Consider the following 19,104-nt stretch of genomic DNA (forward strand, 5'->3'; position numbering starts at 1 on the left):
GGAACAGCTAAAAACCATTATTCAGTTCTGGCCTCTGATCTAAGGAATCAAAATGGAAAAATGTCCACTACTTTCTACAAAACAGCCTGGGGCTGACCTAGACTTTTACAATGAGCAGGGACATATCTAACTGTTAACAGGTAAGATGAACGCTGGGCTACTCCATCTTTTCATGCAGTGAAACTGCATGGAGCAACGCCTGGCTGTCTGGAGGGTAAAGTTACTGTAATGTGGCACTTGTTGACTAAGAGAATGCTACAGCAGAGAAATCTTAGCACTCACTCAATCCATCTTCCCATTTTGTTGTTGAGAAAACAAAGGCCCAGAAATAGGAAGGCTCTTTCTTGTCCTAAGAGGTGCACAGACAGAGTTTGAACTAGCGTGCAGCATCTCAAAGTCTTAGGGGTCTGCCTGACCAATGTGGGCAATGGAGGGAGCACCAGGGGTAGGAAAGCTAACAGGAGGCCAGGAGCTCAGGAAAGGGGAAATTGAGGAAGAGTTCATTCTCAGAGTTTCAGGAATGGGATCGGAGACCGAGTCTGGGCTGAACTTGAAATGTATGGCCTCAGAAATACAGGTCATTGTCATTAACCAGAAAGAATAACTAGCTTTCTCTTGAACCAAAGATAAACATGAAAGAAAGATTAAACAATCCCAAAGATCACAACTAATTGAGTTAGCCAGCTAGCCAGCTGGGAATGAAATGCACAATATTAGCCAAGGACCTGATTAATAAATGAGGCTGGGTCAAGCTAGTTTAAGCAAAGAGGATTTGCCTGCCTACCTTTGGCATGCAACCTGAGATACTGTGAGAACAGAGAAATTGCTGTTCTGTCTCTACCAAGCTGCCCAGAATGGCTAGACTTCAAATAAAGCAGAAGGGAAACCCGGGGGAACAAACATGAGAAAGGATAGTGACCAATGGACTTCCTTATAAGGTGAGAGCCCTGAGACACACCTCGTTCCCTCAGGCATTAATGGACAGACAGCCTACTAATGGGAAACTTCACCTGGGTGCTATAGGGAGATGGCTGCTGGTCCCAGCAAACTGCTCTCTAGAGATAGAAAGTATCCATTTGGTATGTGCCTCACTAAATTCAGACTAACACAGATTCCTCAGCGTGGCATCCAGGGCTCCTCAGGGAAGCCACAACTAGAACTCTCACCCCACCTGAGTCACCACTCCCCCTCATCTATACCCCATAATCCCTCAACCCTTCTGCATACAAACACAGCACAGGCCAATCCCTGTAGCTTTGGTCCCACAGAACTCTCTGCCTCGAATGGTCCAACAGGCCTCTGCCTCCTCCTTCCCAAATCCCATTCATCACACCCCAGCTCAGAACCTCTGCCACCCTGGCGCTACCCTAGTCTCCCAGCTGAAATTCACTTCTTCCTCCTTCCTTCTCCTACCATACTTTGAATACCAATGGTAGGTGTGCCTTATTTTACAGAGTTATGCACTGTCCTTCTCTACAGCATTCAGCAGACTGGGAGTTCCTGGAGGGTAAGAACTATGTCCCACACAGTCCCTTCAAATTGAGTCTTTCATAGTAAACACTCAAAATGTTTGCCAAACTTAACAACGTTTTTCCTCTTCCCACCATCACCTGATAAAAGCAAACAGCTCCAACCCAGGATGCCAACCAGGGGTCCAAGCTCCTAAACCTGGGAGGAGCAGGCTCTTTTTCAGGCACCCTTTGTGTGGCCCTGGCCTCTCTGCCTCATACCTCTGAAATAAGAATAATGGTTCTTGTCAGAGAAGCTCAGTGCTTTGAGATGAGAGGCTCTGCAAACACAGATTCCCAAGTTCAAGGCCATTATTTTAAACTCCCCTTAGACCCATGCACCATTTACCAACTAATGCTAGAAACTTAAAGCTGGTTTCCAGCCAAATGCCTCTTCTTTTATCACAAATGCCCCAGTGTATAGCTGTCGAGAGAGCTGCACTGAGCACTCTGGGTAGCCTGTTGCCTTTTAATTTCCAGAGTGTGGAGATTTCCATCTCAAGTGTGAAGACAGCTCAGGGTTTCAGGAAAAGCCCAGAATTTCAGGTCTGCTGTTCTCTCAAGTCTCCTGGCATAATCTGTCAATCAGTTCCCAACCTATGAGTTGTGAGCTCATGGGGTTCACAGTGGTCACTCCCGTGCTCTGTGAATGTGTAAAACTGTGCCCTGCCTCTGCACTAAATGATGAATATATCACACAATAATAAAAACAACTACCATGTGACCACATACCATTTACATGGACACAGTCCTAGGGAAGAAAGACGGTGGGTATATAGTAAATATCGGTTAAATGGAATTTTGTGTTAATATCTGATCTCAACGAGTACTAAAAGTACAACTATTATTATATGCCCAATCTCACTATTTTCTGAAATTAGAAAAGGGTTCTTCAACCTGAAAAGACTAGGCACTGTGGGTTGATCAAAGAGTCCTGGGTGGGAGGGATTCAGGTCTAGGTCCCAGCCCTAGCCAGACTTCCAGAAAACAGAGCCAGGTGGCCCTGGGCTAAGTCTCTAGACCTTGGTTTCCAGAGCAGAACAACAAAAGGGTAGGATGAAAAGTACCTAGCAGGTTCCCGCCCCCAGCCCTGCTCTTTATGACCCCCTTATCCTTAGACAAGCCTCTGACACTCTAGCGCTCCATTTGCAGTGGCTTGACAAGCCTCGCCTTTTTGGGGACATTCAGCAATATTTGGAGACATTTTTGCGTCACAACTGGATAGGGAGGTACTATGAACATCTAGTAGACAGAGGCCAAAGTTACTACTGAACATCCTACGATACACAAGACAGCCCCACACAACAAAAAATTACGCAGTCCAAAATGTCAATAGTTAAGGTTGAGAAACCCTACTCTAGAGGCCAGGGAGAAAATAAGCTTATTGTGGGAAAAGATGGAAACCTGGCAGGAAAATACACAATGTTGATGTTGTAGCAAATGGAACGAATGAAGACAAGTGAATAAAGGCTCTCAAACCATTGCAGAATGTAAACAGTCCCCTCTGGGTCTTCTCCTTGGCACTAGTGCCACTGTGTATAACAAGGTCCAGTCACTCTTAGGATCCCCATACCCCAACCCCAACCTTGTCCTCCTCAACCTGACCACACCCACTACTGACACAGCCATGCTGAAGCTGGGGGAATCTGAAATACAGCATTAAAAGGAAGGAGCCAGGGTGGATGCACAGAGTGGCAGAAACGCACTAGACTTGGAGCCTCAAGGGCTCTAGTCTTGACTCTGCCTCTAGGAACACCATTTAATTGTTTTGAGTCTTAGTTTCTTCCTCTAAAAAAAGGAAAACAATGGAGCTAAAAATCATAATCTGCCCTACATAAGGCTTCTCCGAGTTTCAAAACCAGATTATGTATGTGAAAGTTCTTTGGAAGCCGTAAAACACTGTGAAGTATTCCTCTGCAGAATAATAGGTGCTCACATTGCACAGGGAATATTATAAAAACTGATTTCCAATGACAAGATCCTGCCTATTGATAAATTACAAGCACTCAAGGATGATAGCGATCTGCGGCCAGGCATAGTGAGTGATGCACACCTGTAATCCCAACTCTCTGGGAGGCAGAGGTGGGAAGACTGCTTGTGCCCAGAAGTTCAAGAGCCCAGCCTGGGCAACATAACTGAGACCACTGTCTCTATAAAAAATAAAATATTAGCCATACTTGGTGGTACATGCCTATAGTCCCAGCTACTTGGAAGCTGAGGTGGGAGCATCACTTGAGCCCAGGATGTCCAGGATGCATTGAGCCATGATCACGCCACTGCACTCCAACCTGGGTGACAGAACTGAAATCCTATAGAATATCAAACACACCAGAAAACCCACTGTGATACAGCCCTCCCTCCCTCAGAATCCCCAAGTCACAGAGCTAGGTCTGCCCAGTGACTCATATAATCTGAACCTGAACTTTTTCATCTCTAAAATGGGATAATACCACTTATACATGGAGTTGCTGAAAAGATCAAACATGATCAAGTTTGTAAAGTACATGGCATTTCCCAAAGATGCGGGAAATGTTTTCATTTTCTGGGGATATTTTTTCTGAAAAAAAATTTTTTTACTTTGAAATACAATGTTTTTAAGAATGATGAAACTTACTTACCTGGGCCCATATTGCAGTGTCCTTAACACCTTCAAAATTACCTGTAGGATCTAATCATGAAGAGGGCTGTCCACAGCTGTGAGCCCTGCAGCCCTGTCAGCTAGGAGCAGCAAGCTGAATGCCAGGCTGATATCAGTTCCCTCCTTGGACAAGCCCACAGAAGGCTATTGGAGCCCATTACAATTTGACACCCAAAGTCCTAACTCCAGACTTGCCAAGCAATCGGCGACGACACGCTGCCTATGTGCAAAATTCTAAAGGAAAAAAATGCTTTGAAGAGGTGAGAGCAACTATTTCACCTGATAGAGAATTAAGAAAGCAGGCTGGGCACTATGATTCATGTTTGTAATCCCAGCACTTTGGGAGGCCAAGGTAGGTGGATCACCTGAGGTTAGGAATTCGAGACCAGCCTGGCCAATGTGGTGAAACCCCGCCTCTACTAAAAATACAAAAATTAGCTGGGTGTGGTGGCATGTGCCTGTAATCCCAGCTACTCGGGAGGCTGAGGCAGGAGAATTCCTTGAACCTGGGAGGTGGAGGTTGTAATGAGCCAACATCGTGCCACTGCACTCCAGCCTGGGCAACAGAGCAAGACACTGCCTCAAAAATAAAAGCAATAGGTCGTATCCAGCAGCTCATGCCTGAATTCCAAAACTTTAGAAGGCCAAGGTGGGTAGACAGCCTGAGTTCAGGAATTCAAGACTAGTCTGGGCAACATGGCGAAACCCCATCTCTACAAAAAATACAAAAATTTAGCCAGGCATGGTGGTGTGCACTTGTAGTCCCAGCCACTCAGGAGGATGGCTTCAGCCCAGAAGGCGGAGGTTACAATAAGCCGAGATCTCGAAGCTGTACTCCAGCCTGGGCAACAGAGCGAGACTGTCTCAAAAAAAAAAGGAACAGAAAGGAAAGAAACTAACAATAATCTGGGCTTTTATTTTTAACTTTTTAAAAAAAAATAGAGAGGGGTCTCACTTTGATGCCCATGTTGGTCTCAAACTCCTGGCCTCAAGTTACCTTTCCACCTCAGCCTTCCAAAGTGTTAGGATTACAGGTATGAGCCACCGTGCACAGCCTAATCTGGGTTTTAAATGTCAGACTTCTCAGTCAGTGTCTCCAAGTCCAGCGAACGCTGGAACACACCAAGCTGATCAAATTCCTCACCCTAATGGGGGAGTCACAAAGTGAATCCTAGTCTGGGTAGCAACTCCTCTCCAAACCTGCAGGGAACAGAGGCTGGGCTACACACATGTAAAATCTTCTTTTTATTTATACAACTATTAGTCCTTATAAAGGTTACAAACCGGAATTTATAATTATTGCTTATGCAGACAGTAGAGAATCCACTACTCAGGTTTCTTAGTTCCTACTTATTTTCATAGGAAGACAATTATAATTGAATCAATTTAACTGAATCATTAAGCAAATTAATTATCACAATAAAGTATACTTTAAATTTAGTATTCCAAAGCTAATTATTTTACCACCAAGACACTGATCTATTGTCATGTCCCCACCAAGGGGCTTCTGATTCAAGTAAAGTACTTCAAAAGTACTGCAAACAGTTCCACGTTCCTGGTTTTTCTTTTCGAAAAACTTTTCCTATTAATTTAAAGTTTCAAGCACTCATATATTTTGAGTTCCTTTCTGCTCTAACATTCCATTACTCCCCAAAATAACTATTCGATAAAAAGTCCCCCAGCCCCCACAATGAAGCTATTCCAGTTCCCTCTACTGCATATCACAAACTGAATTCTGAATATGCTTCTAGAACAAATCACATTGTACCCAGGTTACCTGTTGACTTGTCTGTCGCCCAGCCAGATTATAAGCACCTCAGAGGCAATGACCTGTCTTCACCTGCATTTACCCAGCAGCTAGGAGAGTATCTGGTGCACAGCTTAAATTATACTACATACTTATCTATCAAATAGATTCATAAATGAAGCAAAAGTTTCCAGCTACCTTCTTTGAAAATGGATCGACTGAAATTAAATGCAAATGTGTACGTATATAGCATTAAGATCAAAGATTTGGGATCTCAACATCAGAGCCCCCAAACTGCACAATATCCACATCTGTTTCAAAACCTCTCAAACTGCGATGGGCCTACAAACCACCTGAGGACCTCACAATACGCAGGTTCTGCTTCAGTAGGTCAGGAAGGGGCCTAGGAGTCTGCATTTCTCATAATTTCCCACAGACCACACTTGGAGCAGAAAACTTGTGTAATCAATTCTGTATTCCATTTTTGTAGCTAAAGAAGCTGTTGCTCAGAGATATGAGGAAGCTTGCCTTGGCTTACCAAACTAGCAAGTGGCAGAGGTGGAATGGGAACTCAACTCTTCTCACCACAAAGCTAGCATCTTTTCCACTATACCACATCACTGAGCTTTTGAGCCAAACAATCACAACCAGAGGGATGTATAGCTTTCCTCCATCACTCAAATAAGCCCTCCAAGTCAGCTTTGCCCTGTAAGGAAGAGGGAGGAGATAGAGCTAGAAATATCAGCTGTCAGGGAATCAAGCCAGCCAGATGCTCTTGTTAAGAACTTAAATCATTCAATCCTTCAGCTAAGACTCTTTAAGAAGGACCAAACAAACTTTAGGGGTTCCTAGATGCTCATCCCTTTACTAATGAATAAGCCACAGGAAAATACGATTGCTTTTCCCTGTCTCAGTGATACAGGAAGTATCAGGGCTAAAGAGCACACATAACCAAATCAGTTCCTAAACAAATGCCTTGGCCCTGCATGTTCTGGGGTTGTGCCGCTCAGACTTCTGCCAGAATATTCAGATTATTCAGCTCTGTCCACTCCACACCTTAAAAGCAACACTGACCAGGTGCGGTGGCTCATGCCTATAATCCCAGCACTTTGGGAGGCTGAGGTGGGCGGATCACTTGAGGTCAGGAGTTCAAGACCAGCCTGGCCAACATGGTGAAACCTTGTCTTTAGTGAAAATACAAAAAAATTTAGCCGGGCTTGGTGGCACCTGCCTGTAATTCCAGCTACTCGGGAGGCTGAGGTGGAAGAATCACTTGAACCCAGGAGGTGGAGGTTGCTATGAGCTGAGATGGTGCCACTGCATTCCAGACTGGGCAACAGAGCAACACTTCATCTCAAAGAAAAAAAAAAAAAAAAGCGGGGGGGGCCAGGCACGGTGGCTCATGCCTGTAATCCCAACACTTTGGGAGGCCAAGGTGGGTAGATCACGAGGTCAAGAGATTGAGACCATCCTGGCTAACACGGTGAAACCCCATCTCTACTAAAAATATAAAAATTAGCTGGGCGTAGTGGCATGCACCTGTAGTACCAGCTACTCAGGAGGCTGAGGCAGGAGAACTGCTTGAATCCGGGAGGCAGAGGTTGCAGTGAGCTGAGATGGTGCCACTGCACTCCAGCCTGGGCCACAGAGCAAAACTGTGTCTCCAAAAACAAAAAAAAAAAAGAGGAACACTGGTGAACAGAACATGCACATCCAAAGGAGGGTAAAAAGGAAGGAACAGAAGCACCAGAAAATGAACAGTCAATGAATGTAGAAGGGCTGCAGGCTTGAGACATAAGCACAGTCTTCCTTGATCTGCCATGTAGAAGTGGGATCAGATCTGTTCTCTGTGGCCCAAGAGACAGAAACCACAACTTGTTTTCTAGTTCACAATTGTCTAGTGTCAAAGCCGGGATTTGCCCCAAACTTTCTGTCCCCAAATCCTACATTCTTTTCACCAGCCCAGGCTGCTTCCCTATGAAGCTACCATCCCAACCTGTAGCAGAAGTAGGTACTACAGAAAGATAGGTATTAGTCCCAAGTAAGAAAGGTGTTGGAGCTGTCCAGAGACAGACTGTGTTGTAGTGTGGGAGGATAAAGCACCTACTACAAATCCTGTCAACAGAGGGGTTCCATCAGAGGTTCATCACTTGGCAAGAATGCCACAAAAGGAATCTGGACATTGGATGGGTGGCTGGGTGAGATGAACCTACAACCTCAGAGACAAATTAAACTCTTCCTGCTGTATTTTCCTCTAACACTTCATTTATAAACTTAGGATTTGCCTTTTCTCATAGTCACTTTTACTTGTGTATCTTCCTCGATGAACTGTGTGCGCCCTTGTGGGGAGAAGGCAGTGTCTTGTCCATCTTCGTACCTTACTGTCCCTAAGCCTATCCCTGGGAAGTCAAGGAAACATTTTCATCTCACCTATTTGCCAGGCATTCTGGCAGGCACTCTACATACATCAATTTACTCCATATGCTCGCAAGAACCCTAGGCAGTAAGCACTGGTAGTATTTCCCTTGTCACACACGGGAATTGAGACTCAGAGAAAATAAGTAACTGCCAAGATACTACTGGTGAGAGGTAAAGCTGCATTCAAACTGGGAATCTTTGCCCACATCACCACACTGCCTTCCTCCTAGGAGAAACGTAAATGATTGCTGACATGAGCCAAACAGCTTCAAAACAGGCTAGTACATAACCAGCCAGATCTGTTGTTTCCCATTGCTATGCTCAGATTTTCCTTCTAAATATAATCATCTATCCTCAAAATGACCAACTAAAATTGTTTTTTAATATCGTCTCTCTCATACTCTTAAAGACAGTGGCACAACACAAAATAATTCTAAGCAAGAAGACTACGTTTTCATAAGAAATCCTCAAGACCCCAAGAGCTCTGCCCCTCCTCCTGGTGGGCCCTGGCTCCGTGTCAAGGATCTGGACCACTGTAAACAAATTAGATCCTGGCTTTCTGCCTCAGAGATGGATGGATCGCACACATCTTCACAGTTTGGTCTCCAAGCCCTCACTCCATACTCTTACCCAACTCTGGACAACTCAAGATTTCTTCCAAGCAAAACAGTCCTGCTCAAAGGTCTTCATGTTTAGTTAAACTTCCCAAAAAAACCTATCTTGAGTTGCAAACCACATTATAAACCTGCTCTGGCAGGCACTTAAAAATATCTAATCTCCCTGCCAAATGGGCAAAATAAGATTTTGTTGGCCAGGCACAGTGGCTCACACCTGTAATCCCAGCACTTTAGGAGGCCAAGGTGGGCAGATCACGAGGTCAGGAGTTCGAGACCAGCCTCAGCAAAATGGTGAAACCCTGTCTCTACTAAAAAATATGTAAAACAATTATCTGGGCGTGTTGGTGCACGCCTGTAATCCCAGCTACTCAAGAGACTGAGGCAGGAAAACTGCTTGAACCCGGGAGGCAGAGGTTGCCGTGAGCCGAGATTGTGCCATTGCACTCCAGCCTGGGCCATAGAGCAAGACTCTATCTAAAAAAAAAAAAAAAAAAAATTGTCATGTGAATCAAAGGCACCAGCATGTTTGGATAGCCAACACATAGAGCCTCTGACATGCCATCTGTCTTAAGAAGTAAACCAAACTCAATCTAGCCAACTATTTTTCTAAACAAGAAACTTAAGTGTTACTAACAGAAATTCCCAGTGCTCAGTTCCCTGGGTAGATTTCAAGTTTTCTATCCCTGGGCCTCTGGGATAAGAGATCCTGCTAACACATGTACCACTGAGACACTGTGCTTTTCAACCTGAGATCTTGATTCCAGAGAACCAAAAAGCCACATTCACTATACACATAACTTATTAACAATGTCTTTACATATGCTCATCTTTTACAGAGACTTTATTAAACATAAGAAAACCACCCTCACTCCATCAATGAGCAGAACTTAATGAAGATATATCTCTTGTGAGCTCCTGGCCTCTATGTATCCATCAGATATTCTCAACTGAGCCTAAATTAACCTGTAAATGAACTGATTTGCATCCATAAATCCACAGAAATGTACCAGTGTAAGGTGTTTTAGATGCCTGTCTCCATTTCCTAATCTTATACAAGTCTCTTGTTAAACTATGATCTTGTCTACAACTGTTTTTATCTTTACTAAAATAGGAAAAAAAGGGAGATCTGAACGACCTGTAGTAGGTATTTCCTTAGCTAATTACTAAGACTTGAAAAGATCTTTAATATTTGATCATCATCCATTTTTTTCTTTTCTTTTTTTTTTCCCCACATGTTCTCCAGAAAAGTATGATCACCTTTCTTAAGGAGAAAACTAAAGGGCATTGTTTAGAAAGGTACCAAAAAAAGACCTAGCTTTAGGTGATTTTTGTCAGTTCAGCTAAACTTTAATCTTGGTTACCATCCAGCTCTCAATGAAAGAACTTTTCCATTTGGACAACTAAACCAAAGAAGTCTGATCAACAATAACTTTATCGAAAAAGAAAAGTACACTTACTCAGTATCCACAATTTGCCACACACTCTTTCATGTATTATCTTAGCTAATGCTCATCATAGCCATATGAGATGACTATTATTTCATAAATGATATCTAAGTCCCTTGGATGGCAGGGACCACATCTCGTTCACGTCTGTATTCTCAGCACCAAGAATGGGGCCTAGGACACAGTAAGGGCCTGCCACGGGCTTAAGAATGAATATACAAATAAAGAAAAATTGGGAAAAAACAAGCAATCCAAATTTTGCTCTAGGTCCCTCACTGGAACCACTACCGGGGATATGCAACTACACACTGCAAATACTGAAGCTCCTGAGGTTTGTTTCAGCTTTCCAATGTGTATGCCTCAAAGATAGCATCTACATTTGGCTACACACCCAGCAGGGAATGGCCTGTTTCTGCTTCACTTCTTTTTGCCCTACTCAGCACCACACCTTGCACAGGTGGGTGTTTAATGAACTGAGTGATGGCAATGCCTGTGATGACACCATTCTCATCACAGGAATAAGTGACATAAAATGTTCACAGCCGACAGACGAACTGGCCTCTGAGTTGAGTTACGTCCCCTCATGAGCCTCAACTTCCCCTCTGTACAATGGGAATAACAGAACATACCCACAAGATTTTTTTTTGTTTAACAAATGTTGACCATTAATCACGCGCAGAACACTGTGCTAGGTGGTGGGGACACAGTGATGAATGTGACCGTCACAACTTACCTCGTGGACCTCACAGTCTCAGCAGATGCTGAGGGGTTTTCCAAACCTACAAGGACTATACAATTATGAAGTACCGCTCCTTCTCCTGTTTCCCAACTTCATTAATGCCATCACCATCCAACCAGTTGCCCAAGCTATAAACTTGGGAATCATCCTCCACTCCTCTCTCTCCTTCATCCTGCCCATTCCCACAATTCCAATAAATCACCAAATCTCTTTTGATTCTCCTTCAGAAAGGTCTCAGGTATGTTTTATTTCCCTTCCAGTTCTCCGTGCTTCTATACTAGGCCCTTTGTTCGCACCTGAATAATTGCAAGTGTCCTTGTAATAGTGATAATGGCAAGCATTTATCGGTCACTTACCATATGGCACACATTGTGCTAAGAGCTTTGCATGCCTAACATATTTTCATCCAACCAGGCAGATACTAGTACCCCAATTTGTAGAGGAGGAATCTGAGGTGCACAGTAACCTGCCCCGGGTACACAGGTGGTAAGTGATGAAGCTGCAGCTCAAACCCAGGTCTGAAGGACGCTATCCTTGTCCCTTATGGGATTCCTGCCCCCTGTCCCTTCCTGGTCAGCCCACACTTCTTCCTTTAAGCTGCTGCCGGAGTCCTCTTTCAATATTCCAAGCAGACATGATGATTCTCTGCTTTAAATGACAGCCAAGGGCTGAGCACAATGGCTGTAATCACATTTTTGGGAGGCGAATATGAGAAGATTGCTTGAAACCAGGAGTTTGAGACCAGCCTGGGCAACACAGCGAGGCCCTGTCCCTATCAAAAAAAATGTTGTTAATTAGCTAGGCATGTGCCTGAAGTCCTAGCTACTCAGGAGCCTGAAGTGAGAGGATCATTTGAGCCCAGGAGTTTTAGGCTGCAAGTGAGCTATGACTGCACCACTGCACTTCAGCCTGGGCCTCAGAGCAAGACCCTGTTGCTTAAAATGAACAAATAAATAAAAATAAAGGACAGCTAAAGGTTCCTCACCACTTCCAGGTCAAGGTCCAAAGACTACAGGCCACTCTCCAGTGTTACCTCCTGTCCCACCCACAGACTCCGAGGGGACACAGTCACTGCCCCCCAAACACACTTAACTTCTTGCTAACCCACCTCGCGCTCTCCTTCCTCTGCCAATTCTTTATCCTTTCCCCTAAAACAGGTGCAGCCTCCGCCCACATACACACTCACATTTCTTCACCGTTGTAATCATTTCCTGCTCGCGCATGCCCCCCCTCCCCATCTCTCTCTCTCTCTCTCTCTCTCTCTCTCTCTCTCTCTCTCTCTCTCTCTCTCTCTCGCGCGCACACATTCTCACTTCAGACTTCCAATCCTGAGTTCCTGAAGGGCAGGCACAGTGTATTTTCATCTCTGAGTGGCAGGTGAATAAGTAGACTCACTGAATATGGTAGTGTGGTAGTGTTCACCTCCACACGCTATCCCGGGAGCAGGTAAAACCTTCCTTTCAGAGGATGCTAAAAAGAAGGGGAGGTTACAGCAGCTCCAGTCCTCTCGAGCAAACTCAGGAAGACTGCCTGCGTTCGGTAAGTCAAACAGCTGAGATTGGGCCTCCACAGTTGGTTGGTGAGCTCTCCCCCAGCCTCTTGAAAGTCAGTCCAATCGAATCTAGTTAGCTCCAGACCAAAAGACCACAAGAGAATGGTAAACTGACACCCTTCTCCTGCATTCCAAAGTGCAGAAAGCTAAAAACACTGACTCTGATGACCATAAACAGAGGATCTGGACTGAGGAAGAGTCATCAGAGGCAAAAGCTAGAGACGGCAAAATATAACCCTGTGCCCCTCTCCACAGCTACAGCTGGAGTCCAGGCCACAAATCAACCACTGCAACTGCCTCCTCATGGTCCTCCCCGCTCCCACTCTCATCCCCCACCACTCTCCAAAGAGCAGCCACATGATGTTTCAAACCCTGTCAATAAGGACACGTTCCAGCAAAATACCTTCGAAAAGTTTTCCATCCACTTGGAATAAAATCCAAACACTTCATCAACGAGTTCAAAGTCCAACCCCTGGCCCCCTTATTTCATGCCACTCTCCCTTCAAGCACTACATTCTGGACACAGGAGTCCCTGCCTTCTGTTTCTTTCTTTTTTTTTTTTTTAATTTTTTTTTTTTGAGACGGAGTTTCGCTGTTGTTACCCAGACTGGAGTGCAATGGCATGATCTCGGCTCACTGCAACCTCTGCCTCCTGGGTTCAAGCAATTCTCCTGCCTCAGCCTCCAAACCTGTAGCTGGGACTACAGGTGCGCACCACCACGCCCAGCTAATTTTTGTATTTTTAGTAGAGACAGGGTTTCACTTTGTTGGCCAGGATGGTCTCAATCTCTTGACCTCATGATCCACCTGCCTCGGCCTCCCAAAGTGCTGTGATTATAGGTGTGGGCCACCGCGCCCGGCCCCTTCTGTTTCTTACAACCTGCCAACCTCTAAGCCTTTTCCCATGCTGCTCTCCTCGCCTGGAAGGCTCCTCCCCCGGATTGGTTCCTTCTCCAGGCTCAGTTCAAACTTTGCCTTTTCAAAGGAGTCTTCCTTGGCCATTCTATCTAAAGTGGCATCCCTCCCACTCCATCACTCCCTATCAGACCATCTTTTTGTTTGTGTATTTACTATTTATCACCCCCAGACAATATTTTCTTCATTTATTTTCCTGTTTCTGTCTTCTCTCCCATTAGCGTGGGGGCTGTGTTGTTCACCCCTATGAATACAGCACATGCGGCAGGCACTAAAAAGAATTTCCAGAGTATTTGTTGACTATCAGCAGCATCCTCAAGATAGGCTATGCTGTTCTCCTGTTAGAATGGAGAAAACAGCGATTGAGCCCCTACTATGTGCTAAGCACTGTAAATCCATGATTTTCCTTTCCGAAGGGTAAAGTAGCATAAGGTCACACTGCTAGTCACTAACAGACTTCTGAGTGAATTACTTGTTTGTGTCACTCCTAAACCGTTCTCAGCAGGAAGGTATGTCGTTCTGTGATTCACTCTCACATGGCCATAACATGAAAAAGCAAACATTTCTAAACTGCTTTAGTTTTAAAGCACTTTCACATGCATCTCACTGAAGAAAAACACAAAGCCGTGGCTGGGCGCGGTGGCTCACGCCTGTAATCCCAGAACTTTGGGAGGCTGAGGGGGGTAGATCATGAGGTCAGGAGTTTGAGACCAGCCTGACCAACATGGTGAAACCCCATCTCTACTAAAAATACAAAAAATTAGCTCGGTGTGATGGCGGGTGCCTGTAAACCCAGCTACTCAGGAGGCTGAGGCAGGAGAATCGCTTGAACCCAGGAGGCAGAGGTTGCAGTGAGCCGAAATGGAACCACTGCAGTCCATCCTGGGCAACAGAGCAAGACTCCATCTCAAAAAAGAAAGAAAGAAAAATAAAAACACAAAGCACTTAGAATGCCCAGAAAGTCATACGACAACAGGAAGTAAAGCAAGCAGTGCCTCGAGATTCAGTACCGGGGCCCTGAACCCCAGGAGTGGGGACTGGGGAGGAGTCGGGAGTCTCTATTTCTCCTTCAGAGGGATGGGGAAGCGGTGAGTCACGGGGTGAAGGCTTGCGCCACGGGAAACTTTGATAAGGCCAAGCTATGAGGCAACAAAAAGTGAATCACGAAGCTGGAAGATACCTTAGGCCTCAACAGAGGCCAAACCCTGGCTGATGGATGGGGAAACTGAGGCCTGAAAGGGAAAGCAACTTGCCCAAGTTCACTCAGCAAGTAAACAGAGCGGGAAACAGAGGGTCTCCTCTCCCCCATTCCCCGTTTCTCTCCACCACCGATGCGTTTCGAGGAGAATTCTGAGTTAGGGGGAGGGGGAGAGGCCAGGGGCAGCTCACAGACTCCACGGAGGAGTCGGGAGAGGGCAGGGGTAGCACCGGGAAGCACAGAAATACTAGGATGGGGGCAGAAATGAGCCGTGGAGGAGGCAGGGGCAATAGCTCGGAAGGTGGGTGAGGCCAAAGGGAGCAGGACAAGGCAAAGAGAAAGGAATAGAGTGAGGGTGGAAGAAAATGCTGTGAGATCCGGGGTCTGAAGGGGCCTGGCGGGGTGGGGAGAGGCCGAGAGAAGAGGGCAGAAAGAGTCTGACGATGGAAAAGTCCAGGGATCGGGGAGACACTGAAGGGAGCTGGACGGGGAGGGGGTCCCTGATCCGGCAAGAAGTCTGACCGAGAGAGTTCCAGGGTCAGAGCAGACCCCGAGGCAAGTCTGACGAAGGTGAAGTCAGGGCCCAGGGAACCTGAGGGGAGCTCGAGGAAAGTCTGAAGGGGCCAGGCCGCCTCACCGCGCTTGTTTTTGGTGCCGTGCTTCTTGGCGGCCGTCAGTTCCTGCTCAATTTTCTTCTCCAGAAACTCCTGTTTCTTGCTTAACATCTCCTCCGTGTCCCGCAGCCGCTGGATGGCCTCCTGGGGGGTCGGGCCGCCCTTGCCGGCCTTACCCCCTCCAGCCCCGAACAGCTTCCCGAACACCGACATGGTTGCTGCTCGCCACGCCGGCCTTCGCCGCCCACTCCGGCTCGGCTCGGCTTGGCTCCGGCGCCCGCTCCCAGCCTCGCAGCTCCCAGCCGCCGCAGGCCTCTCCTCCGCCTCCGCCTCCGCCCCGCAGCTGGGCCCGGTCGCGCCACCTCCCAAAGGCCCCCACGCCCGGCCCGGCCAGCGTCAGGGCAACGCGCCGCTGACTACAACTCCCGATGGGCAACGCGCCGGCCGCTCCTCAAACCTAATGGGGGAAAGGGCGCTGCATGCCGGGAGGCTATAGTCTTCCGGCTTCTGGCGCTCCCCGGCGCGTCTTTTAGTCTAGCTGGGGTCAAAGGGCGTGTGTCATGCTGGGAAATGTAGTCTCATTGGCCTGTGCTCTGCAGGAGTGGTAGAACAGTAAGAGAAATAACTGTAAGTTCTAGGTGTGCAACACTGCTCAAAAATTTATTGCTAGTATGGGATACCGCTATGCTTGAACTGTATATTTATGTGAAGTTGTCTTAAGAGCGTGAGTGAAGGCAACAGTTGTTTCCAATTTCAACCTGTCAATTCAGTGGTCACAGAAGCAAAGCAGTATCTTCAGTTAAGTACGGTAGTCTCCCCTCCTCCCCCCGTATCTACGATTTTACTTTCAGCAGTTTCGCTTACCAGCGGTCAACTAAGGACTGACAGTATTAAATGGAAAATGCCAGAAATAAACAATTCATAAGTTTTTAATTTCCACTGGCCTAATGAAATTTCATGCTACCCTGTTTCATCCCACCTGAGATGTGAATCGTCCCTTTGTCCAACATACCCCTAACACCTGTTAAGTCACTTACCAGCTTAGGAATTATCAGATGTACTGTCACGGTGTTGCAGTGCTTTCTCTCAAGTAACCCTCATTTTATTAAATAATGGTCCCAAAGTGCAAGAGGAGTAACGCTGGCAGTTTGGACATGCCAAACTGAAGTTGTAAACTGCTTCCTTTAAATGTAAAGGTGGAAGTTCTCAGCTTAAGAAAAGAAAATCGTATGCTGAGCTTACTGAGATCTACAGAAAGAACGAATCTTCTAGCCCCGAAATTGTGAAAGAGGAAAAAGAAATTAATTCCAGTTTTGCTGTTGTATCTCAAACGGCAAAAGTTACAGCCACAGTGTATGTTAAGTGCTTAGTTAAGATAGAAAAGGTATTAAGTTGTATCCTTACTTACAGGGAAATAAAAGAAAATAAGTTTTTTAAAAAGAAAAGAGGCATTAGGCTTATAGGTGGAAGACATGAACAAAAAATGAGTTCCAACTGACAGCAACCTGTTACACCAGAAAGCATTGAGCCTATATAATGGCTTCAGCAAGGAGTCTCCCAAAACAAGTAGCACCAAGCCACTTACTGAAAGTAATGTATGGTTACACCAATTTAGGAATAGGTTTAGACTGCAAAATATAAAAATTACTGGATGGGTTGGGTGCAGTGGCTCATGCCTGTAATACCAGCACTTTGGGAGGCCAGGGCAGATGGATCACCTAAGGTCAAAAGTTCGAGACTAGCCTGGCCAACGTGGTGACACCCCATCTGTACTAAAATTAAAAAAAAAAAATTAGCCAGGCATGGTGGCACATGCCTGTAATCCCAACTGCTTGGGAGGCTGAGGCAGGAGAATCGTTTGAACCTGGGAAGCAGAGGTTGCAGTGAACTGAGATTGTGCTATTGCACTTCTGCCTGGGTGACAAGAGTGAAACTCCAGCTCAAAAAAAAAAAATTACTGGAGGTCAGTTGTGGTGGCTCATACCTGTAATTCCAGCATTTTGGGAGACTAAATAAGGCAGATCACTTGAGCGCAGGAGTTTGAGGCCAGCCTGGGCAATGTGGCAAAATCCTGTTTCCACAAAAAGCACAAAAATTAGCTGGGTGTGATAGCACACACCTATAGTCCCAGCTCCTCAGGAGACTGAGGTATGAAGATCGTCTGAGCCTGGGAGTTTGAAGCTGCAATGAGCTGTGATCGCACCACTGCACTCCAGCCTGGGTGACAGAGTGAGACCCTGTCTCAAATAAATATGCAGATATTACTGGAGAGGCTACAGCAAGACAAGTTGGTGGAGAAGGATTTAGGGATACGCTTGATGAAGAAGTGGAAGATCATATTGAAGGCCATTGAGAAGTGTTAACAAATAAGGAATTAGAAGAGCTTATCAAGTCATCTACAGAGAAAGTGGAAAATGAAGGAGAAACTGAAACAGAAACAGCAACATGGGCATTACCAAAATTTGCCGAAGTGTTTCAAATTGCACAGACATTAAAGGACAATTATGCAATACAATCTTCAGATAGAACACAGCATTGAAATCACTTGTATGATCACCAAAGAATTACAACTTCTGCAGCCACACTTTGATGAATTACAAAGAAAGAAGCCAGGCGTAGTGGCTAATGCCTGGGTAATCCCAGCACTTTGGGAGGCCGAGGTGGGCAGATCACTTGAGGCCCAGAGTTTGAGACCATCCTGGCCATCATGGTAACACCCTGTCTCTACTGAAAATACAAAACTTAGCCTGGCATGGTGGCACGTACCTGTAATCCCAACTACTCGGGAGGCTGAGGCAGGAGAATTGCTTAAACCCAGGAGGCAGAGGTTGCAGTGAGCCGAGATTGCGCCACTGCACTCTAGCCTGGCAACAGAGACTCTGTCTCAGAAAAAAAAAAAAATTAAAAGGAAAGAGATGACCAGGTGCAGTGGCTCGCGCTTGTAATCCCACATTTTGGGAGGCTGAGATGGGTGGATCACTTGAGCTCACAAGTTCGAGACCAGCCTGGGCAACATGGTGAAACCTTGTCTCTACAAAAAATGCAAAAAACTAGCAGATTGTGGTTGCGTGTGCCTGCAGTCCCAGCTACTCAGAAGGCTGAGGTGAGAGAATCACCTGAGCCCAGGAGGTCGAGGCTGCAGTGACCCATGATCACGCCCCTGAACCGCAACCTAGGCAACAGAGTGAGACCCTGTCTCAAAAAAAAGAAAGAGACACCCTCCAGTAATATCGTTCTTCCAAAAGTTTTTGGCAAAAGTGCAATTATCAAGGACCCCCAATCATCAGTTGACATTGTCTGATCCTGATATCCAACCATTGTCATCATCACAGCTCGATGATCCAGGATCACCCAAAGCAGATTGTCCTCCTGACATCTCAGATGGTCAGTAGCGGCCTAACACTACCTCATAATGCGTGTCATTCACCTCACTTCATCTCATCACACAGGCGTTTTGTCTTCTCACATAATCACAAGAAGAAGGGTGAGTACAGTACAATAAGACATTTTGAGAGAGAGAGACCACATTCACAAAACTGATCGTAGTATGTTGTTATAATGATTCCATTTTGTTAGTAGTTGTTATTAATCTCTTACTGTGCCTAATTTATAAATTAAACTTTATCGTAGATGTATATATAGAGAAAAAAGGCCAGGTGTGGTGGCTCACGCCTGTAATCCCAGCACTTCGGGAGGCCAAGGCAGGAGGATCA

General features: G+C 45.9%; 1 protein-coding gene across 1 annotated transcript in view; it reads right to left on the reverse strand.

The window, feature by feature from the left end:
- CHMP4B (charged multivesicular body protein 4B) overlaps positions 1 to 15,736 on the reverse strand; it is a 42,330-nt gene extending 26,594 nt beyond the window's left edge. The window contains exon 1 of the mRNA XM_008995511.5: positions 15,415 to 15,736. Coding sequence (XP_008993759.2) covers positions 15,415 to 15,604 — 190 coding nt within the window. The 5' untranslated portion in view covers positions 15,605 to 15,736. The remainder of the gene's footprint in view (positions 1 to 15,414) is intronic.
- Between the last annotated feature and the right edge of the window lie 3,368 nt (positions 15,737 to 19,104).

The sequence above is a fragment of the Callithrix jacchus genome, chromosome 5 (genome assembly GCF_049354715.1).
Source record: "Callithrix jacchus isolate 240 chromosome 5, calJac240_pri, whole genome shotgun sequence".
Lineage (NCBI taxonomy): Eukaryota > Metazoa > Chordata > Mammalia > Primates > Cebidae > Callithrix > Callithrix jacchus.